At 39.0% G+C, this 25,115-nt stretch overlaps 1 protein-coding gene across 1 annotated transcript; it reads right to left on the minus strand.

Moving 5' to 3' along the window:
- Positions 1 to 10,291: 10,291 nt before the first annotated feature.
- Positions 10,292 to 11,017, minus strand: LOC127096462 (uncharacterized). The gene has a single exon (XM_051035027.1). The coding sequence runs from the start codon at positions 11,015 to 11,017 to the stop codon at positions 10,292 to 10,294; it is 726 nt and encodes a 241-aa protein (XP_050890984.1).
- Positions 11,018 to 25,115: the final 14,098 nt, after the last annotated feature.

The following is a 25,115-nucleotide window of genomic DNA, read 5'->3' on the forward strand; positions in this document are numbered from 1 at the left end:
TTTTTCTCTTGTCAACATATACTTTGTTAATGGTTGCTCTGATAATCCTCTTACTGACTTGGTTTCAATGTGCAGTGTCTCACTTGGTTCCACGAAATTGTGCAATCTCAATGGCAATTAGGCATTGGTGAGTGACATTAGCTTGATGTACCATTTGGTTAGTTATAGAAATGCTTGAATACTGCTAGGTCTGTTATACCATCATTGTTGGATGCTTATTGTTGATACAATTTCCTTGTTTTGCTATGCATCACTAACTGATAGTGAGTTGTTTATGAATTTTGTTGCACTTGTTTGCTGCAGATTTATCATATTCATAGTGTGCTTGGTTGAAAATTAATTATGAGGGGTGTTTGCATAATGGATTTGAAGATGGATCAACTAATTGTCTGATGGACTGTTGTTTGGAGTTTTGTTCAATACTTGTACTGAGAACTGCTGTGACCTGGATGTGTTTGTGTAAGTCATGGTCAGCTGCATAACTACCATACTGCTTCCTTTGATTGGACTGGTTACATTGCATGTACTTTCATGATGATTTGTTGTGGTAAGATGTCAATTTGGTCTGCTATGTGTCATGGTAATTTGGTATGCAGGTAATTCTTCTTGTTGCCGATTCATGCAATAGTTCTGGTTTGTATCAAGTATGTTGTGCATAGCTAGCTCCACTTATGATTTAGCATGTTTCATGTTAGATTGGTGATGTAGGTAGGGTTATGTTATGTTGGAAGTCTCAAAGGCCTGGATGTGGTTCTGCAGGGTGCTTCAACTGTCATGAACCTAACAACAGTTAGTAATGCTATCAACTTGTGTGTGTGTGGCTACCTGATGTTAGCTCTATTTTGGCCTTTGAAGGTGGTTAAGTAAGGTTTCTTGAAATTCTGGAATTGCAGGTGTATTGCTTATAGTACAAAAATCCATTTTGAGATAAGTCTTTGGAAGGTCTGTAATGTATAGAACATCAAGTATGCAATAAGCAGGAGAATGAACATGTCCTTCATCTTTGGTTTTTGGTGGTCTGAATGCAAGGAGTAGCTTATCATAGTCACATAAGAAACAAGCATCAACTGATTTAAATAGGTTTTGTATGGTTGTTGTTGTCTGCTACCTGATTTTGGCAATGGTTTATGATGAGTGCAGGTCATGGTTCTCATCTATGCTATGTCATGGTTTCATGGCTTGCTAGGCATTCACTCATGTGCATTTCTAGGATTGGCATTATGTCACTTTTGATCTCATGCTTCACCCTGTTTTATGTGCTGACAGGTTGCACAAAACTTCGTTGTTGCAGGGTTTGCTTTTGGTTATTGATGATAGCAAATGTTAGTTGGACTGTTGTGCAGAATGTTGGGTAATTTAAAATGGCCATGTGAAGGTTTAACATGTGTGTTGCAGGTTTTGCTCATGGCTTGCAGGTGATTGGCCCAACCAGTTTGTGCAGTTGCGGGATGGATTCTTCATGGCTTGTTCCTGGTTATGTTGTCATGGTTGGATGTTGGCTGTTGAATTGTCAATGCAGACTTGGTGTATGGTGTTTTGTTGGTTCTACATTGTAACAGACTTGTTCAAGTCAAGACAAGCATGGTGTCATTTCCTTTGTCCAATTGATGTTTGTGCATTAGGTTTGTTGGTGGCCTTTCATTTTTTACTTGTATTCTGCAGCCTAAGTGAAACATGGTTTATGGCCTTCATGTTTGAACAATATAATGACATCAAGGTTGGATTTTAAGGCAACATGTACAATTGGTTGTTCAAGGATCAAAATAGGACATGGAAGATTAGGGATTGGGAATTTGGGTTTTTTTAGGATGAAAAGGGCTTGGGTTGACTTTGGTCAACGTTGACAAAACTTGTAATTTTTCATGTAATGATAAATGTAATGATTTATAGATGGTTATTTGGAAGTTAAATGGTTTTCAAGTTGTTGTTTTTTTGCACTGGATTTTGTATATGTATATGCTTGGTTTTGAATTGAAATGGACATAATTTGTGGATGGATTGTAATGGATTCTAATGGGTTGAAATGGATTGAAAATGGTTTTCAAGTTCGTTTTTGTACGTGTATATACTTGAATTGAAATGAACATGGACATGACTTATAAATAAAATAGTTTATGAACAAGGTCATCACTTAATGAAATAAAGTTATGGCTTAACTATGAATCAAATGACATAACTACCTCTTGGATTTTAGTATAATAGGCTTTAGTGGTTTGGAGAGATAATGCCATTAATCATCCATGAACAAAGCAACCAGGCATTGAGACTAAGATGAATTGGATTCAAGACCAATGACTAGATGAAAATAAACCAAGAGTGGGCCTTGTACTTGAGATGATCAGATGGAATGACATGGGTGGAGTAAAGCATGGAAACCATAGGATTATAGGCTTGAGCCAGGACAAAATGTTATGGGGGCATGGGCCAATGTAAGACCCCAATTTTGACCCTAAGATCCCTCATGTCATCTCATCATATGCATTGACATTGGGATCACACCTTGGCATCCTCTTTACCCCTCATTCATTGGGTTTGCATTAGGAGAGATCACCAAGCATAATTTGATTGTATCATACTTTGTTTTTATCATTTACTAACTAAAATACCAAAAGTATTTCAATTATAGTTGAACCCTTTTGTAGGTAGTGGGTATGCTCACCTATGTTCTATCAAGCTCATATCTAGGGTTTAGGACCCTCAATGCAAGGAGCTCAACAAAGAAAAGTTTTACATTGTCTCTAAGTATCATGTATGGATCCCCATGATCTTAACATTCTATTTTGATCAAGAAATCATCAAGAGTTTGGAGTTGGTTTGCCTTGGAAACCCTAATTCATCTAGGTATCTTATGTGACTTCTTTAAAAAGTTTCTTCAACAATTGATCAAATATTTATAGGTATACTTCACAATACATAATATTATACATATATGATCATCCATGAGTCCCAAAAGTCAAGAGAATATCAAGCTAGCAAGTTGGTTCATGGTGGTTGACCAGAGAAAGTCAACTGGTCAAAACTGGGGTTCCCTAGACCCTATCTCCTACAGTTTTTTGTCATATGAAAATTATCCCAAGAGAAAAGTTACTCTAAATGATATTACAAACAACTTTCATGTTGAGATCAAGATCTAGTTTTGCTTGGAAAGTCACTTTTTATGGTGAAAGATTATAGGTCATTTTGTTTAAACCCTAGTTTGGAGGTCAACTTCCCAAGACCATAACTTTCTCAATATTTATGATATGAAAGCCATTAAAATTTAATTATCAAACTAAAGATGTATACTTAAAATTTTATGTTTGGAGGAAGTTCAAATTCAACTTGCAAATGCATGTGCCAAGAGGAAACGTTATATGTCATTTTGGGCCAATACCATTGAACAAGTGATTTTCTCAACTTCTAAAATGCATAACTTCTTCATGATAAATCCAAATGAGTCCAAATTTGTGCCTAAATTGAAGGTATTTGAAATATATACAACTTTGGTGAAGGAAATTTTCTCATTTGAAGCCCATAGAAAACGTTATTCAAGGTGGAAGAAGTGAACATATGGCCTGGTACTTAGAATTTTTTTTGATATGTTTGATTTTCCAAACTTCCACCTTAAAATTCATCATGATCCAAGCTTCAAATGAAAAAGTTTTCAACATGAAAGTTGTTCCTAATGATCTAAAATTTATAAAAAGTATAAAATCATATCATTTGGACAAAGTATGAGGCAGTTGCGCATGGGTGAAAGTTGAAGGACCATTTGGATGATTTCCACTTCCACTTTTCATACACGAATGCATGGCTTGACAACGTGATTTCAGCATGGCTTACACTTAATTTTGGACCTAAGTGCATCACTTGATGGGCCTATCACACGCCCATGCAAGAGAGATTTTCAAACTTTTGCCAAAAATGGAAGTGTGCAATTATCAATCTCGTGGCCTATAAATAGGACCTCTCTTGCTCAGAAATAGGGACCTCATGCCCAAGCTTTGATTCAACAACCTCTAACCCTCACCATTAAAGGATAAGCTTGAATATTTTCTTTGAAAATCGAGTTTCAAATCTCCAACTATTTTGAGATTGAAACTCCAAGAGTTCATCCCTTTCCTTGATCCATTTCCATTCCATCAAGCATCTGAAGCAAGGCCAAGCATAATTGAAAGCAAGATCATGCCAACCTGAAGCTCCATTGAAGGTGAATTTTCATAATTTTCATCTCTTCGATTCTCACTCAATTCTCCATTATTTTTGTTGATTTTTGGTTGTCTGAAGTCCTACCAATCTAGGCAACAAGATTGAGTTGCTTTGAGGTCAAATCGAAGCAACTCAGTTCATGATCCTCAAAATTCAAATTCCTGTATTTTTTTATATACTTGGAATTGGACAAAATTGAGGCCAGATTCAAGCTTCTGAGCATTTTTCCTTCAAAATAGTGTACTCATTTTCCACTTTTCTTTGAGTTTTGGTTGGACCAGTCCGGTGACTCTCACCGGAGAAGATGACCGGAGCTAGGGCTCCGGTGGTGCGCTGGATCAATCTAGGTCATCTGATCTGAGTCCTAGGATCTAATCTCACGCGTCCATTGTGATTACCACGTGTGTGGAACATTTGGCTGAAGACCACATGAAACGCGCATTTTGGACCATTTGATCAGCCACCTCAATTAATGAGGGAGATCGAATGGTCCACGTATTTTTGATTTTTTGAATTTTTATTTAATTGCTTTCTTTTCATTAATTCATATTAATTTCATTATTGATCCAAAAAATATGGGACTTTCACCAAAAAAATTCAAATATTTTCCTCTTCCATTTTCTGAATTAAAATTATTTTTTGGATCAATATTGATATTTTCATGATTTAATTGTTTTTATGCATATTTTTAATTGTTTAAAAATACTTTTGACTTTCCAAAAATTATGAAATTTTTTGTCCAAGGTCCTTTGACCTTCATTGACCTAGGATAAATCTCTTGGCAATTTATTTGGTGTTTTGAAGAGATTTTAGGTTTTTGATCAAACATAATTTAATTTAATGCATATTTAATTGATTTTTAATTATTTAATTATGAATAAATTGTGTTGAGCCATTTTTATTGACTTGTGAAGTTTGACTATTGTGTTTGGGCCTTGGTCAAGGTTGATTTGATATTTATTGGATTAAAATCATTGGATTTAGGGGATTGATGAAATGTACATTTCATCTCCCAAAATGAATGAATGATTTTAATTTGATAAAATTCCTCCCATGATCAAGTTGTGTTTGTCTCATTTCCCCTCCTTCTTCATATTCAATCCCATTCTATTCCATCCATCCTATTGACCAATGATATCTCTATATCCTAAGGCTAATTGGTTCATAAACCAATACAAGTATGGATGAGATTTGGTCCACCCTGTTGCCATTTTATTTTTAAGTGTGGTATGTTTTAGGAGTGTGGTTCAATATATCATATCTCTAACATGCATTAACACTAAAATTCCTATTGCTCGGCCTCAGATAGTTGTGACTTCTACATAAGTCCAATTACGATTGCTTAACATAGCGCTAGATTTTGACCCAAAAGCATAGCATTTTAGTAAGTGAGATTGTAAGTCTCCCCCCTTTCATGGTATTGTGTGGAGACTTGACCTTTTTTCCTTCCTTTGGAAGATGTCTTGGTTCAAGGATTCATGCTTGTGAATAGAGGGTTGTGTGTTCTCCAAAGAATGACTTAATCAATTGAAAAGCAAAAGCAATACTAACATCTAATCAACTAACATTTGACTAACCTTTATTCTATTTGCTTTTAATTTCAAGTCATTTACTTTATGTCATTTAGAGTTCAAGTCATTTATCATTTTTCCATTTACATATCATTTAACTTGTTTATGTTTATGATATTTTTCACTTTGCTCACTTGAGCCATACATTGTGATTGTATATATTTGTTTGTGTATCTTGTTTGAGTTTGTGGTCTTAGGACCCCCAAAATACCTAATAACAACAAAAACCCTAAAAAAATGTTTGCGTGGACTGTTGGATTTGATCTGAGCTTTGGACTTAGAATTAGGCAACACTTCCTATGCAAAAGGACTTGGCCAATGCCAACTTTTCTGAAACCAAGTCATTGTGAATTGAACTTTCATCTGATGCAAGTATTGGGATCCGCTTGAGTTCATCTGCTATATGGTCTTGATGCAAGTGTTACTTTGAACTTGTGTCTAATGCCTTATTCGGAGCCATTCAAGGAGTATGCCATCTAATACATGGGAGATTAAGAAGAAGACTATGAAGTTGCTATCTTGGATGTGGATATCTTTATTTAATGCCCTATTCTTCATCTTGCTATTTGTGTATTGATATTGCTTGATTTCCAAGTCCAAAGGAAAAGTGGGTTTCTATATGACACTCTTGTCTATTGGATTGCATCTCACTGGTCAGATCTTTTCAACTCTTAACTTTTAAATTTTTGCTTAGGATTAGTCTCTTCATCTCCTCCCATTTTCTTAAATTTCAAATCTCTCCCCTCTTTCAAAATCTTCTTTGCTTGTGATTTTTAAACTTATACTTTATTGCAAATTAGAAACCTTGGCCTTATGCCATTGCAATTTTAAACTTCTTTTCTTAATTCAAACTTGTAAATGAGCTTAACCATACTTGACTTAAAATTTCAAAGTATAAAAAGAACTAACACTCATTCAAACTCTTTTAGGCCTTCTATGCCTCTTTTAAACTTAAATTTTTGTTAAAAGCAATTCACTCACTTTAAAATTGATACCACGAACTACGAGGTTTTGATCCCCCATTTTTATGTTGGTACGTAGGCACAAGTCCGAAGGTCTTGTCAAACACAAAAATATAATTAATAAATTCTTTCCCCTCATCCCCACACTCTATTTTCTTTCTAACATCATTTTATACCAAAACACATACACACATAAAAAAGGGCTCCCAAGGAGTACCTATGACACTTTGGGTGCTAACACCTTCCCTCTGTGTAACCAACCCCCTTACCTGTAATCTCTGGCATTTTATTAGTTTTGATTTGAAAACTTCTTATCTTTGGGTTTTGTTCGTACTTTTCCCTTTTCCTTTGAAACAATAAAAGTGTGGTGGCGACTCTGGTTTAATTGATGTTAAGTTTATCCATAGCTTAATGGTCATGAATTTACCGCTACAGCCAAGCAAAGGCGTCCAATATGTCAAGGATAAAGCAATGGATGAGACTAGGGTTTGGGGCTATCCATATGAAAAGTCAAGCCACAAAGTTCACCAAGACCATTCCTTCCTTGGTTAGGGTTTCCATGGGGCCTACCCCTCAGGTAAGTCTTCTTGTATCAACTAGATACTCCACAAACAAATTCTCTAATGTATGAGCCTTCATTAGGGTTTTGATGGCCAATACAAGGCCTATTAAAACTCCAAAGGATCCAACTATCATATCATCAAGAGCTAGGGTTTTGAAGACCCGTGAGGATTTCCTAGGTACCCCCTTGTTGAATCCATTCCTGCACTATCAAGCAATTAGGTGTTTGGCCTCTCCTATGCTTTGATGGATGGTCAGACCATGCTTTTTGAAGCTTGATCTCTACCCAAACCCTAGCTTCACAGGCCAAGTTCTCTGAGTCCATGGTGATCCACTAGTGTATGCATGATGCATGTGAATGAGCTGTGAGTGTATGCAAATGATTCCCCAGTCAAATAGTTGGATGCGAAGATGAAAAAAAGGTGGAGGGTAAATTTTGGGGTACAACAACTTCCCCTATTTAATCTTATCGAACCTAAATATAAGAATTGCGAAAGTTTTTCAGGTATTCAAGGTGGAAGAGGATTAAATACCGACGTGTCCAAAAAAAAATCCATGAGCGGGTTGTCGCACTTTTGATGTATGCTTATTGATATCATGTGGGGAAATCATGGCGGAGAGCATGATATGCATGTTGCATGATGTATGCTTTATTTTCATGATGCATGAATGTTAGACCAATTTTCTTTATGGGGTTGGTTCTTTGTTATGGTGGAAACTCCGACTCGTCATCGATTGTCAAAAGGTTAATATTGTGAATCTAGGTGTTAACACTGTTGTCAAGGATTCATCCACCTGCTAGAGAATGTCGAGATACAAGAAGCAATAGGGCAGTCATTTAGATGTCACAGGTGTTCAAGAAAAACAATTTTCGAGCTACCAGTCATCTTTTAAGTTCATTGGGATTTTACAGTAATGCATAATGTTTTCCTTTAGTGTAGCTTTTATTATTCTCCGAAATTTTAAGGAATTATGTGAATAAGATAAATCAATTATTTTGCACACAAAATGCAGAAGAAGAAAAATGACTGGTAAAAGAAGCTGAATTTTATTGATATCGGATTGTACATATGGTGTGCACAAAGATGCAAGCATCCTTAAGGAGGATGTCACAAAAATTGAAAAATAAATGAAATGGCAATGGGAAATATTTTTTTTTGTATTTTCCATTGATTACAACATTGGCCGTTATCCACTGTAGAATCTGAAATTCCGAGACCTTGCTTCGGATGATGATGATTGGATTGACCTTTGACCACCTGATATCAAGCTTGTAACATAATGGAATCAAGGGTCATAGTCAATGCCTTTATCCCTAACTTTTGCCTGGATATTTTTTATTCTTTTCGTCCACCGGGATGCTCCTTTTTGCCTAAGCCGCCCTTTAGGGTTTTCGACTTAGCGAGCTTTATATTTGATCCCTAACTTTTGCATGGAGAATTCATTTTTTGGTCCATCGGGATAGCCATTTTGCCTAGATTAATTTTGTGAGGAATAATATAGCGGGCTTTGTCATTTCTTTTTAGGCATAATATTTTTTGACCATGTATGCATTCACTGGTGATGGTAAATCTTCCTTATCCATTATTGTGAGGATTAGAGCCCCACCTGAGAAGGCCTTCTTGATTATGAAAGGTCCTTCGTAGTTAGGATTCCATTTTCTACGAGGGTCTGAGAGAATAGCAGAATAGATTTTAAGCAAGAGTTCTCCAGCGCGGTACTCATGAGGAAGAACTTTCTTATCAAAAGCTCGTTTGAGACATCTTTGGTACAACTGGCCATGGCAAACAGCCGTCAAACGCTTTTCTTCAATCAGATTCAGCTGGTCATATCGTGATTGAGCCCATTCAGCTTTATCGAGGTCAGCCTCCATGATGACCCTGAGTGAAGGGATCTCGACCTCAATTGGCAGGACAACTTTCATCCCATATACCAACGAGTATGGAGTTGCCCCAATGGATGTGCAGACTGAGGTTCTGTAACCATGCAGAGCAAAGGGTAACATCTCATACCAGTCCTTGTACGTCTTGACCATTTTATAGACGATTCTTTTTATGTTCTTATTAGTTGCTTCCACGGTGTCGTTCATCTTGGGCCAGTATGGTGAAGAGTTGTGGTGCTCGATCTTAAATTCTTCGCACAACTCCTTCATCATATTGTTGTTGAGATTACTGGCATTGTCAGTGATGATCTTACTAGGAATTCCATAGCGATATGTTATCTCTTTCTTTATAAACTGTGTAACCACATGTCGAGTGACATTGGCATATGAAGCAGCTTCGACCCATTTTGTGAAGTAATCAATGGTGACCAGGATGAATCGGTAACCGTTGGAAGCTTTAGGATATATCATACCAATCATATCGATACTCCACATAGAAAAAGGCCATGGAGAAGTCAAAACATTCAACGGAGTTGGTGGCACAAAGATCTTGTCACCATATATCTGACATTTGTGATATCTTCTAAATAAGTTGTAACACTCAACCTCCATTGTCGTCCAGTAATACCCAACCCGAAGGATCTTCTTGGCCATAGCAGGACCTTTTGCATGTATCCCTTGCAGCCTTCATGTATGGATTTTATGACTGTACTAACTTTGTGTCTATCAACGCATCTGAGCAGTACGGAATCATAATTTCGCTTGTATAACACTTCACATTTAAGGAATAACTTGGAAGAGAGTCTTCTCAGAGCCTTCTTATCAGTAATGGATATACCCTTGGGATATTGTTGTTTCTCCATAAATGTCTTTATGTCATAGAACCAGTGTTTATCATCAGGATCGGCCTCGATTGCTAGACAGTGTGTTGGTTCATCTAAGTGGTCAATATGGATAACCGGTGCTTCATTCTTCCATTTAACTTTGAACATAGATGCCAATGTAGCTAGAGCATTTGCCAACTGATTTTCTTCCCTGGGAATATGATGAAAGGAGATTTCATCAAAGTAGGGTACCAATTTTCTGATATGCTCTTTATAAGGTATCAACTTGCTATCCCGAGTCTCCTAATCACCTTTTACCTGACTTATTACCATAGCTGAATCACCGTATACCTCAAGAATCTTGATCCTTAAGTCGATGGCCGCCTTTAAATCGTAGATGCATGCTTCATATTCTGCCATATTGTTGGTACAGTCAAAACATAATCTAGCGGTAAATGGAAGGTGGAAACCGGTAGGAGAAGTGATAACAACACCTATGCCATGGACACGAGCATTGGAAGCACCGTCGAACATGAGCGTCCATTGCGATCCTGGTTCGGGGCCTTCCTCATGGCTTATCTCGGAGCCTGGCATAGTGAAGTCTCTGATAAACATAATGTCTTTGTCTGGAAAGTCAAACCTCAATGGTTGATAACCTTCGACAGGTAGGTGAGCAAGGTAGTCAGACAGAATACTCCCCTTTATCGCTTTCTGGGTCACATACTGGATATCATACTCGGTCAACAACATTTTCCACCGTGCAATCCTACCAGTAACAGCAGGCTTTTCGAAGATATAATGTATCGGGTCCATTTTGGATATTAATAAAGTAGTATGGAAAATCATATATTGTCTCAGGCGTCGAGCATCCGAATTCAAAGCATAACAAGTCTTCTCCAAAAGTGAGTATCTGGTCTCACATTCAGTGAATTTCTTGCTGAGATAGTAAATAGCATATTCCTTCTTGCATGTGTCGTCATGTTGACCCAAAACGTAGCCCATGGATTCATCGAGTACTGTGAGGTACATAATGAGGGGCCTACCAGGAACGGGTGGTATCAAGATTGGTGGTTCTTGCAAGTACTTTTTATTTTGTCGAATTCCACTTGGGGATCATCGTCCCACACAATCAATTGATTCTTTCTCAACAGTTTGAATACCAGTTCGCAGGTAGCTATTAAATGTGATACGAATCCGGAGATGTAGTCGAGTCGACCAAGGAAACCCCGGACTTCTTTTTCTATTCGGGGAGATGGCATTTCTTAGATGGCTCTAACTTTGTCGGGATCAACCTCAATACCTTTCTGACTGACTATGAAACCCAAGAGCTTACCGGATCGGACCCCAAAAGTGCACTTAGTTGGATTCAAACACAACTTAAACTTCCGGAGTCTAGCAAACAATTTCCTCAGGTTCTTTAAGTGATCTTCCTCAGTTATGGATTTGGCAATCATGTCGTCCACGTAAACCTTAATCTCCTCATGAATCATATTATGAAAGAGGGTTATCATAGCACATTGATATGTTGACCCTGCATTCTTCAAGCTGAACGACATTACTTTGTAAAAGTAAGTTCCTCAAGGTGTGATGAAAGTTGTCTTCTCCGTATCTTTTGGCGACATATTTATCTGATTATACCTAGAGAACTCATCCATGAAGGAATAGACGGAAAACTGAGTTGTATTATCAACCAAAACATCAATATGAGGCAAAGGGAAGTCATCCTTTGGGCTCTCTTTATTAAGGTCTCGGTAATCTACACACATTCTGACTTTACCATTTTTCTTCGGAACTGGAACGATGTTAGAAACCCACTGAGGATATTCAGAGATAGCCAAAAATCCACCATCAAACTGCTTCTTAACCTCTTCTCTGATCTTGAGTGCCATGTCGGGTCTAGTCCTTCTAAGTTTTTGCTTGACGGGAGGACATTCAGGCTTGAGTGACAAGTGATGTTCAACGATGCTGGTGTCTAACCTTGGCATATCTTGATATGACCAAGCGAAGACGTCAACATACTCGTGCAATAACTCTACCAACTCGGAGTGTACATGCTTGGCAAGGGATGCCCCAACTTTTACTTTTTTTTATCGGTTTCAGAACCTAAATTAATGACATCCACTGGTTCTTTGTATGGCTGAATCTCTTTCTCTTCGTGCTCAAGGAGTCGTGCTAGTTTAGCTGGTAACTCGCAATCTTCCTCACTGTCATCTTTAGCTTGGTTGATTGGAAATCCATAATTACAGTTTATTCTTGTCATATTGTAATCAATAGTTTTGTTTGCTCTGCGTAGGATGAGCTTGTTTTAGTATGCTTTTTAATGAAGTGAAAAAAAAAAAATCTTTTGCCATTTCGTTGTTTTAGTGAAAAAGTAAAAATAACTGAAAGAAAATGGAACACAAGTTTTGCATGCAAAAGTACTTTTTATTTATTCACATAATACTTTTAAACATGGAGACCCTTACAAGCTATCCTCTTGTCTCGAACAAGGACAAGGGATGGAAAAAACAAAATGCATTACGTTTTTTCCTAATACACTATGGGAATCACGGAAGTCGTCCAGTTGAGGAGCTTGAACCCTGGAGGACATCTGCGTACGAGGCTAGGAGTCTCCAGTTTTCTGCCATTGGATTCCCCAATGGCTGCCACTGGATTCCCCAATGACTGCCACAATATGATTATTTTGGAAGTCGGCGCTGCTGAATTTGACCGGGTTGAACTGCTTCTTCTTTATGCTTGCTTTATGTGCTGATGGGCGGTAACCGATACCAAATATGTCACGTTTTTCTGCCATGTCAACAACTTTACCCCAACCGGGGAGTGGGCCTTTCTCCAATGTTTGTTTGGCGCTTCTGACTGAGGATAGAATGGTGGCAGATGATTGGTCATGATTGGTGGTAGCCGAACTGACTTCTTCAAATTCTAAATAGTGGAGTGGAATCTCAACAATCCCTTCATCTACCTCAACATATCTGAATGACGAGAGTTCGCTAACTAACAGGTCTTCTTCACCATACACAATTACCATCAATTAAGAACTCCAACCTTTGGTGCAGTGTAGAGGTGACTTCCTAAGTGGCATGAATCCACGGTCTACCCAACAAACAACTGTAAGTTAGGTTGATATCCCTAACTTGGAAGGTGATGCTGAATTGGTGAGGTCCCACACATATAGGCAAATCCACTTCCCCAATAACCTATCTTCGAGAACCATCAAAATCTCGGACAATCAGTGCGCTGGTCCTCATCTCGGGGCCTTTAAACTGTAATTGGCTTAATGTAGCTTTCGGCAGTACATTAAGCGAATAACCAGTGTCAACAAGGACTCGAGATAGGAGAAAGTTTGTGCACATGATTGAAATGTGTAGTGCTTTCTTATCGGCGTTTCCCTCAGGAGGTAGTTCTGCTTCATTAAATCCTAAATACCTACTGGCAGTGATATTCACAATCACGTCGTCAAATTGATCGCCCGTGATATCTTACATCACATGAACGGTATTTAGAACTTTCAGCAATGCTTTACGGTGAGCCTCAGAACTCAATAGCAAAGACAAAATGGATATTTTGGAAGGAGTCTGGTTCGACTGGTCGACGATCTTGAAGTCATTCTTCTTGATCAATTTGAGGAATTCCTGACTTTCCTCAAAACTGATGCTCTTCTTGTGATCTTCAACTTGCTCATTCTCAAACATCAACCCTTTATCTTTAGACACTTCAGATTCCACAACTTTGTTGGCAATAACATTCGTCGGTGTTGGAACAGTCGTCATGTTCGGAGTGGCAGGTACAGTTTCCCCTGCCTGCGGAGAGGGAGTAGGAATGACCTTCTCTTTAGGTGGGATAACTGTGGGTGATGGAGACACCCTAGGAGTGTATTTTGGAGCAAATACATGGCCACTGCGATTCATGCCTCCCGTTCCAGTTATATTGACGATTTCGGTGTCAGGAATACGAATTTCTTTTCCATCCAAATATGTTGTTGTCTCATAATTCCAAGGCACTGCCTTGGTGTTCTGATACGGAAACAGACTGGGAACACGGAAATGAATTGGCTGAGTCCTCTTGGGAGGAGCTTCGACCTTCTTTTTCCTATACAAAATAGTTATTGGTTCGATTACCTAAACTTTTTCTACTACCATGGACTTGGAGAATTGTATCCACCCCTGATCCATCAGCTCTTGCACACAACCCCTTAACTCGTCGCAATTGTCTGGATCATACTCACATACTGCACAATCATCATGTATACCTGCTAAAAACCCAAACTATTCAAGCCTCTTCAACACAACTGACAATAGAGTCTTTACATTGTCGGCCCTTAGTACAAATTTTGTATTTTCCTCTTCGATCACGACGTTGACTGCTGAACCGCCATGATTTGGCAGGGGATTTGTTTTCATATTGGATTTTTCCTCAGAGAAGGACAGGATCTCCTGATTAATCAAGTCTAGGACCTTGTATTTGAGGGCCCAACAGTCCTCTGTGGAGTGCCCTATATACCCGACATGATAGGCGCACGAGGCATTAGGATCGTGCTTAGGACGAAACGGATGAGAGGTTGCAGGGATTTCCTTTGGTACAATAGCCCCTACGTGAATCAAATATGGCACCAGTTCAATATATGACACTGGAATTTTATCAATCTGAGGACGATTACCAAAACTGTTCATGTTATTCTGACCTCGACCTTGTCCTTTGTTGTCACGGTTGTATTGTTGATTCTGATTTTTTTGAGCGGGCACTGGTTGTTGATTACTTTTCTATGGTTGATACTGACATGGAGGTTGTTGATACTGAGTAGCAGCGACATAAGGATATGGATAGTACGGCATAGGGGGCATCGGAAACTGATACTGGGGTGGACACTTGTCGTCACAACATTTATCTCCCCCTCATTCTTTTTTGCGAAGCCCCCATGCGACCTCTTGTTTGTTGCTTGCGGAGCAGTGGTATATGTGATCTTTCTTGATTTCAGCCCATTCTCTACATGCTCATCGATAGCTACCATGTCTACAAAGTTTGTAGACGAAATCCCAATCATCTTCTCATAATATAACCCTTGGAGTGTATCCATGAAGATATTAATAAGTTCATTATCTGAAAACGCTGGTCCGACCCTAGACGCCATCTCGCGCCAACGCTGAGCATACTCTTTAAAGGTCTCATTGGAATTTTTAGCTTGATTTTATAACTGCAGCCTTATCGAAGCCATATCAAGATTATACTTGTATTGTTTCAAAAATGCCTCGGATAGGTCTCTCCAGGACCGGATCTTGGTGCGCTCCAAACCCATGTACCAGTCTAGGGAAGCTCGAGACAGACTGTCCAGGAAATAATGGATCATCAAGTCATCATTATCAATGTACGACGCCATGTTTCTGCAATACATTGTGATATGACTACGAGGGCATCTTAGACCTTTGTACTTCGGTAGGTCTGGCACCTTGAATTTCTGCGGAAGCACCACATTCGGAACTAGGCAAAGATCTCGGGCATCGATACCAAAGGATGAGAAACCCTCAATAGCCCTTATTATGTCATCTAATAATTGATAATCCACCAACCTTTCCATATCATCAGCGGGGAGAGCGACCTGACTGGCTGGTCGAGAGGTTTCTGGAGCTATTGCCTGAACAAACACATTTTATGGAGCAAACAGCATTTGTGGTGAATAGGAGAAACCAAGAGGTATTGTTTGAGCAGCATGCACCATTTGAGGATATTGTCCTCCAGCCTGAGCATTAGGGGTCTGAGGTGCCCCAGTCTGCACATACTGGAGTGCAGGATTGGTGGGTGCATAAGTCAGCACGGGCATAGAAGTTGCCCCAAGGTAACTTAACGGAGTAGCTTATCTCGTGTTCACAGGTTTAGCATCCTGAGCAGGGACCTGAAAATGGAGGCGCAGGCCTCGGTATTCGCCTTCAGCATCAGGATTTTCATTAGGAACCTAGCCTTGATTGTCCTCGGGATCGGCAGTATCAACTAGAGGAGTCTGGACAGTGGGCACACCCCAAGGGAAAATAGTGTTTCTAGCAGCAGTAGGGGCAACGAGAGTCGGATGAGGGAAGAAAGCACCCTCATTGGCAAAGTGAGCAACAAAGTTCTGGGGCATTCCCCAGGGGTAGGCAGCAGCAAGCCTACTCAAATCAGCAGGGACCAGCTGACGGTTTCCAGTAGTTGGTACTACAATCTCCGCCAGAGTTTCGACTGTAGCACCAGGAGCAGCAGGATTGGTCACCCCAACAGCATGGGTGACGTTCACATCAGCGGGATTAGCAGAGGTAGAAGTCCTCTGAGTCTGGAGGAGTTCCAAGCTAGTCTCCATGTTCCCTTGAAATAGGTCAATTCAGCCCTGGACTTGGGCGAGAGATTCACGGACAGCAGCGCTGTCAGATTCAAAATCAGCCATTATCCTTGATTTGTTAGCACAGGTGAAATAGTGATGACAATTCATCGTTTTTGCTGTGGAAAAATGGCGATGATAAGCATTTTGTTTTCTAGAAGCTTATGATAAATAAATGTGTGGATGCATGTATGTATGCGAATTTTTTTGATATATGCATATTTATTTATGTTATATTCATTTTTTTAAAGGAAGAAATTTCCAAGGAATCCTTGAGTTTGTTTATTAACATAAGCAAATACAAAGCATAAAAAGAGAGACAGTTTGTGAAGTCAATTGCCAAGAAACTCTTTTATTCATATATCAAGTAAGTGGAATACAAGTACATATTAATAAGCTGCTCGTTGGGCTACAAGATTCTCAACATCAACCCTATCAAATATTAACCTAGAAACAAGAATGAAATACAGATCAAGCCCAGGGGGATTATGCAGAAACACCTTGACAACAGCTTCTTGTAACAAATTGTAGAAGTATTATGTAGCTTGTTCAATGAACGGGGTCAGGCGTGCACTCCTTTCCCCCCAATACCGTGCTTCCTTTGGGGAAGTCAGGTGGTAGATCGTGATTAGGTCCATCTATGCTACTCATAAATGCTTCCTTTGGGTGGAAGAGCTCTCCAAGATGTCCATTGTGCTTTTTTAGACGATCATTCTCTTGCTCGAGTAGGTTGGTGTCTTCCAGGGTTTTGCATGATTGCTCTTTTAGTTCACGGATCTCCTCAAGTCTCTGGTACAGCTCATACTGATTCTGGAGAAGAGTGACCTCTAACTGCTTGCCGTAGCTTTGCTCATCCTTCAGCCCTTTCTTGCAAGCTTCCAGCTGGTCTTGAAGTTTCTTGATCTATTCTTTGTAATTAAGCTCTGCTTTACAAGCCTGGTATTGAGTCTCGGCTAATTGCTTATCATTTGCTATCAAACTAGCATAAGTTCCCTTGAGTGCATCACCCACTTTTATTCTTTTGAATACCTCAGTTTAGACTTTGTCATCTACTCGACGCACCCTGCCTCTCTTCTGGTTCAAGTTGAACTTCAAAGTTTCTTTCTCCAAGAAGATCTTACAAAGTCTAGACTTGAGATCGGCGTTCTCTTTCTCTAGGGATTTGATAACTCTTTTCAGCTTATCGACCTCAGAAGTTTGATGGGTCACTGGTTCAGAAGGCTTGATGCTCATGGATGGTTCAGACGAAAATGGCAGCAATATCTCATTGACCCTGTCTTTTACCCATTTGGTGTAAGTTTCCTTGGCAATGCAATTCTTCTTACCCATTTTTTCTCTCCCTTGAGGACAAATTTCTCCCCAAGCCTTGACGATCTTCTTGACTAATTCTGGATCTTCAACCCCTTCATACAAGACGGACCCCTCTAAACTTTTGAGACCAGGCTTATCTACCATGGGGTATCCCAACTGTCATAATTATAGCCTCAGATTGTAATTGATTCCTCCTTTCGTACCAAGAAGAGGTACATTAGAAAAATCCCCACTGTTGAGGATGAGTTTGACGTTGTCGTAGATTCGAGAATACCAAAAGATGTCTTCAACGTTCAAGGACATGATCCGTTGAGACCATTTCAAATTGTCTTTGTTTTCATTAAAAGTACCTTTGTTGGGTAGATGCAAAATAAACCATCTATACAGTAAAGGGGTACAGCAGACGATAGTCCCCTTCTTCTTCTGGGCCCTCACGTGGATGGAGTAGTAAGTATCAGCAAAAAGAGTGGGAACAAGGTTCTGAGTTAGAAAGATGTGAATAGCAATCAGGTCCATGAATTCTTCCATGTTCGGAAACAATACGATCCCATAGAATAATAGAGATAAAATGGCATTGAAGGTCATCCAACTCTCAGCTTCGGCGAAGCCGGTGGCTTTATCTACGAGAAACTTTGAGGTGAATCCATGAATTCCACCCTTAGGTTTCAAGTTCAACTCCACTTCCTTATTCCCTATGTGGAGGGCTTCATCAAGGACTTGGTATTTGGGGAGTTCTTTAGTGCGAACATAAGGCACTTGGTTCTTGATCCCAATACCTAGAATGTGTGAATACTCTTCCAATGTGGGTGCCAACTAGTAATCCTGGAATGTAAAACATCTCAACAGAGGGTCGTAGAATTGCACTAGAGTGTGCACATCAGTGGTATTGACTTCAGTGTTCAAGATTCCCAAGAGGTTTCCATAAGATATCTTGAAATCATCTTTGTTTCCATAAACTAGATGTGCCCCCAATCCTCTCAAAACCGTCAGTTGAGGCTCCACGAACTTGTAACTGTGAGTGCTCCTCCTCTCAGAATTCATGCTTCGTCTCGGATGCTTAGTCAACAAACGGGGCTCTTGGATTCCTGGAAAAGAAATGCATATGCAAAAAAAATTGTCATGATGAATGATAGTGTATGATGGAATGATATAGGTCATGTAGAATCAAAAATCTCATACATTCTGAATAATCTATATATGCCATTTGCTGTAGGTTCAAAACTTCGACGCAATCTGAGTATCAAGGTAGGTGAAGTCTATGGCTTCCTGCAAGAAAAATCCATATCCCTCTCACAGGTGTGGATTATGCTCCAAGGTGGTCCCTAGAAGGCCTCATAAAGTCATCGACTTGAAATGGAAATACCCTGTCGTAGTGAATACTCACAAGACAAAAGTACTTCCAAGTTAATTTAGTCTGGGTTTGGTTCTCGTGACAACCCAACGCGCGAAACACAGGCATACACGATTATCCACGAGTATATCCTGTGTGTATACTAAGCTCGGTTATAGAGTTTTTCTCTCATGTAGTCTATCCCAACCCAACAGCAGCATAACAGATAATATCCATAACAATATCTAGAACAATAAATTAAATGTGATAAATAAAGCGAGTACATCTATAAAACCAAACACCTAAGCTAACGGAGAAGCGATCAAAACTAGGCTCGACTCCTTTTAGCGACTAGGAAATGCTCCAAGAAGCAAATTCCCCAACAGAGTCGCCAGCTGAAGCTAACGGAAATATACCTGAACGTATCGCACGCTCGAACATACAACAGAGTCGCCATCGAACTTTATTTATTCCCGAAGGAAAGGGAAAACATCGATAAAACCCTGGGGAAAGAGATATGTTGGGTAAGGAAGTCGGTTATGCTAGGGGAAGATATTAACACCCCAAACATCCATGGTACTCCATGGAAACCGTTTTTATTGTTCTCGCTCGAATAGTTGTTATATCTAAAGATTACTCGCAAAAGGATGGGAAAAGGATGAAAATAGATAAAGTGCTCAGTGAGGATTGGGGCCCTCATGCCTACGTATTCTCATAGTGCAATGAGAAATTCAGAGCTTCGTAGTTCAAGGAACTAGAGGCGGGAGATGAAAATGAGTGTGATCAAAGTATGGCATGAACCAAAGGATTGTGTTTTGAGCTCCAACAAGGGTGAAAAGATGAACCCAAGAGTAAGGTGGCTATCACCAGTACTTGGGCTAGTAAGACCACCACTATAGGGTAAAGCCAAAAAGGCGAAGAAATAAGTGTTTGGGTACAGTCCCAAACATCTCTTGGTTCACAAGGTGACGCAAGAAGGAGAACAAATAGGTAGTGTATTTGGCTCAAAGGTTGCTTCTATATCACATGGAGTGATGGAAGGTAGAATATGAGTATATTGTGGAGATGAACAGAATGAAGTGACCAAAGTCACAGAATTGAATATTTGGTGATAAGTCACTGAAGAAGTATAATTCAAAACCAAAAGGTGAAAGTGTATTTGAATCCATAAGAGAAATGAGATTTGTACCATAGAGGGAAATAGATTTAATCGATACGTGGACTAGTAGGATCGCAACTATACGGTGATTATCCAAAAAAGGAGGAATTAAGTGTCTGGGCATAGTCCCAAACAACTCTAGGTAGAAATGCAGGCTTTACTTTAGGCGTCCTAAAAGGGTATGTATGGAATTCCAAAGAAAGTGTATTTCAATGTCAAAGGAATAATATGTCACTGGGTGAACGAGTTATGATCGAAGGTAGATAATGTATTGTGAAAGATATGAATAAAGCCCTAAGGCAGAAGGGGAATAATTATAAGTATGCTCGCCAAGGATTCGCATCCTCATGCCTACGTATTCTCATTATACAATGAGAAAGTCAGAGCAATCGTAGTTCTGAACCACGAGAATAGAAAGAGAGACATACAGTGATAAAGAGTATAATTTGTACCAACAAAACGGTATCAAAAAGGTATTCGTCCAAGCAACGGGGCAGCACAAGATAAACCCAATTTCAGATATTAACTGCCATGAAACGAGGAGAGAGATATTTATCTAAGCAACGGGGACTCACAAGATAAACCCCCTTCAAGGAATGATTGCAGTACTATAGTACAAGGAATAGTGTATCACTGGATGGGGAACAAACAGTTCGAGATCAAATAAGAACAGTATCTTGGATCCAAGAAGGAGATAGACTCTGAATCAAAGACCAAGGTAGGCATTTACCAGTACGTGGGCTAGTAAAACCGCCACTATAGGTTAAAGCCCAAAAAGAAAGACTATATTAAGTGTTTGGGTGTAGTCCAAGGAGAAGTATAGACAAGGATTGATGAGATGGATTGTTAAAGCCCGCCACTATAGGTTAAAGCCCAAAAAGAAAGACTATAACTCTCGATTGATGAGATGGATTGTCGCTAAATCGTCCTAAAAGGATAGACAAAGAGTCCAAGGAGGAGTATGATTTATCTCAAAAGGATGGTATTGATTGAATAAATGGAGAATTATTGATTGATAAATAGGGTAGCTCGCGAAGAAATTAGGTTCTTCTGCCTATGTATCCTCATAGTGCAATAAGGAAATCAGAGCAATCATAGTTCAGCCCACTAAGGCTGAAAGCGAGATGATTAAGGAGGTAAGAAGTGATGATTGAATGGTGGAATTGAAATGATTAGAATGGAGAATGAGTAGACTTGATAGTTATTTGATAAGAATCACACTAAAGTCTATGAGTAAAGGTGGATACAATAAGCAACGAGCCAAACGTCTCGCACCCAAAGATATCCAGAATGAGTGTCGGAAAGCTCTAGTGTCATTCCTTCTTTACTACTTAAGGATCATGGCATGCAATTCTCATCCTAACTTTCAAGTAGAGAGAGAAGAATCTTTGTTGTTTCTTGTATTGATGAAGACCATATCAATCGTTCGATTCGAATCGCACTAAAGTCTATGAATAGAGGTGAATACGATGAGTGATGGGTCATTCGTCCCATACCCAAAGATATTCAGAATGGGGGTAGGAATTCTCCAGTCTCACTCCTTCTCTATTGCTTAAGGCTCGTGTCGTACAACTTGATTCATGATTGATAAGTTGTTGATGTACTCCTTGCTTATTTCACGATGCTTTATGAAGAGAGAGAGAGAGAGAGAGAGAGAGGCTTATCAATCGTATGATTAGAATTGTGCTAAAGTCTATGAATAGAGGTGAATACAACGAGCATTGGGTCATTCGTTCCATACCCAAAGATATTCATAATGGGGGTAGGAATTCTCCAGTCCCACTCCTTCTCTATTACTTAAGGCTCATGCCACACAATTCTAACTTTGATTTAACAAGCTCTTGTAGTTCACCACCTTTGATTGTTGGTAGTATCCACTGCTTGGTATGACTGAGGATGCCTTGATTGGATATCTTGACTTGAGGCTTCGAGCTCCACAACTTAGAAGAAAAGTCTTATTAAATGACCAAGAGTCTTTTGATCATTCAAATTAGGCTGTGGGATTATACAAGTTCAAAGGATTTAATTGATTAAAATTTCTTTTAATTAACTTAATCGGAGGGTTAAAGTTTGATTATAAACTAGGTTAAGACCTAATCTAATGGATGGAAATTAATCGAACTATCCTAAGGGATCATGTCATGGTAATCAAAAATCTTGACAAAAATTCTATGTTAAGAATCCTAAGGGGGCATGTCATTGTGGATTAAAATTTCTATGTAAACTTTATAAAGGAACATGTGATTATATGGTGAAAATAACCAAAATGACCTCTAAAGGGGTAAAATGGTCATCTTACAAAATATTTGATTATTTTTCTACTCAAGCAAAAAATCAACTACAAATCAATTCTAAATTCTTAAACCAAATCGATTAAATTTAATTTGAAAGGAATCAAACCTAATTAAAACTAGAGATTAATATTTCCAATTCTAACTATTTCTATCAATCCTAATTAAGTGTTAACACTAAGTTCCAATTAACCCAAACAAAGACTTAATACTAATAAAGAACCTAATTACTCACAAATCATTTGATTAAATCCTAAAACATCTAATTAGTCCTAATTAAAGGTTCTACAATCTAGGGTAATCCTAAAAAGTAAATTAATCCCAATTAAACTTAATTAAGTTAAAGTTCCGATTAACCCTAATTGTATCTGATACTCAAAAACTAAAATCCTAAATCTAAGATTCTAATTCCCCTAATTAAACTCTTAATTGTTTAAACGCCAATATTAGTAACTAAGAAAGGATAAAAACAAAATAAAAAGATTAGAATGGGGTGCAGGCCATGTTTAGGGTGTAGCAGCAAGCCCACCGTATGGGCTCAGATGTAGCCAGGGCCCATAGTCCAAAGTGGAGTGGTACGGGGAGTGTGAATCTCAGATTTGGTATGATGTTGGCTAAGGAGAAATGGGCTTAAGCCCAATAGCAACAAACAAACCCTTGTCTGAAGCCCAGTTCTAATGCCCCCCCATCAGGTTGAATTTGAAATAGATTCAGACGTGCGCTCCCCTCATTCACCGTCTCAGGTCAATGGCTGTCACGGGCCACAATGGGCCACCGTGCCGTTTGTCACTCCCGGCGGAGGTGGCCACCAAAAATACGGATCAAGTACTCCAATAGATGTCTCCTTACCTCCTCGTTTCGAATACAACTCCAATTCTAAGTGAAATTGGATCCATCATCAAGAACAAGACGAACTGGATTAAGAACCCTAGAAGTATAGACGTTAATTACATGGTGAGGTCTAAGATTTGGAGCTCTAATTGTTAGGGATTTGAATCCCCTAGAGTAAACTACAACATGATAACAGCAACACAACAGAATGGCAAGGATGAACCTACCTCCGAAGCCGAGGATTGCTCCGGCGAAGCATTAAAATCGGAGAAGAAGAAGAAAAGGAAAATCACTTGGTTAATAGGTATGATCTTGGCTCTTTATCGTTGTATATCTTCTTCTGTTTCCGCTTATTCTTCCAAAACATTCTATGACACGATTGGATTGAGAGGGATGGAGTGTTTTAGCTCGCTCTTCTTGAAGCTTTAAGGTGAAGCTTCAATGGAGTCTTAGATAGAGCTTTGAGTGGGAGGGGAGAGAATTGGGATTGAATGAAAGCATAGTGATAGGGAAATTGCATTTTTTGATCGAGAGCCTCAATGATTAGAAATGATGAGGCTTTTATAGAATTCATGGATTTTAACAGAATAGGGCAGGTAGTTAGGTCAACTTTTAGGGCACCTTTGGGATTGATTATTCTGGTCAGAGTTAGTTAGTGATAACTCACTGAGTGGAGTTTCTAACTCAATTAGTTAGTGGCAAGTGGGATTGGTTAGGTTAGTTTTAACTAGGGGAATTGGTCATGAATTTGTAACTGATCTATTGTGACTGACTTAAGGTTATGATTGATTAAAACTTCAGTAAATTTTGGATGGTTGAGATTCTATTTTGGGCAACTTGATTTGAGTGTGCACCATTGCCCTGTTATTCCATGTGGGATCCATGGTTAATAGAAGCCTACTATGATGCTTGTTAAGAGGGGTTTGAATGACACATTCCATCGATCCAATATGAACTGGCTACACTATTTCCTTTACCTTAATCATAAAGTTGATGCCAATTGAAGATGCTTGAATCATTGAATCAACACGGCCATGATGTTGTAAGGTTCTCATGTTAATCCTCACATCCTGCTAGCTAATGGACCATCTCTCTTTATGTTGGTTTTTTTCTCTTGTCAACATATACTCTGTTAATGGTTGCTCTGATAATCCTCTTGCTGACTTGGTTTCAATATGCAGTGTCTCACTTAGTTCCATATAATTGTGCAATCTCAATCGCAGTTAGGAATTGGTGAGTGACATTAGCTTGATGTACCATTTGGTTAGTTATGGCAATGCCTGGATACTACTAGGTATGTTATACCATCATTTTTTGATGCTTGTTGCTGATTTAATTTCCTTGTTTTGCTAAGCATTGCCAACTGATAGTGAGTTGTTTGTGAATTTTGTTGCACTTGTTTGCTGCAGATTTATTGTATTCATAGTGTGCTTGGTTGAAACTTAATTATTAGGTGTGTTTGTGTAGTGGATTTGAAGATGGATCAACTAATTGTTTGATGGGTTATTGTTTGGAGTTTTGTTCAATGCTTATACTGAGAACTAATGTGACCTGGATGTGTTTGTGTAAGTCAGGGTCTGCTGCATAACTGCCATATTGCTTCCTTTGATTGGACTGGTTACATTGGGTGTACTGTCATTATGATTTGTTGTTGTAAGATGTCCATATGGCCTGCTGTGTGTCATGGTGATTTGGTATGCAAGTAATTCTTCTTGCTGTCGATTCATGCAATAGTCCTGGTTTGTATCAAGTATGTTGTACATAGCTAGTTCCACTTATGATTTGGCTTGTTTCATGTTAGATTAGTGATGCAGGTAGGGTTATGTTATGCTGGAAGTATCAAAGGTCTGGATGTGGTTCTG

Source organism: Lathyrus oleraceus, chromosome 6 (assembly GCF_024323335.1).
Source record: "Lathyrus oleraceus cultivar Zhongwan6 chromosome 6, CAAS_Psat_ZW6_1.0, whole genome shotgun sequence".
Classification (NCBI taxonomy): Eukaryota; Viridiplantae; Streptophyta; class Magnoliopsida; order Fabales; family Fabaceae; genus Lathyrus; species Lathyrus oleraceus.

What these genes read in the sequence shown, in the direction of transcription:
- LOC127096462 (XM_051035027.1), bottom strand. Translation starts at nt 11,017, where the DNA reads ATGTACCTCACAGTACTCGATGAATCCATGGGCTACGTTTTGGGTCAA.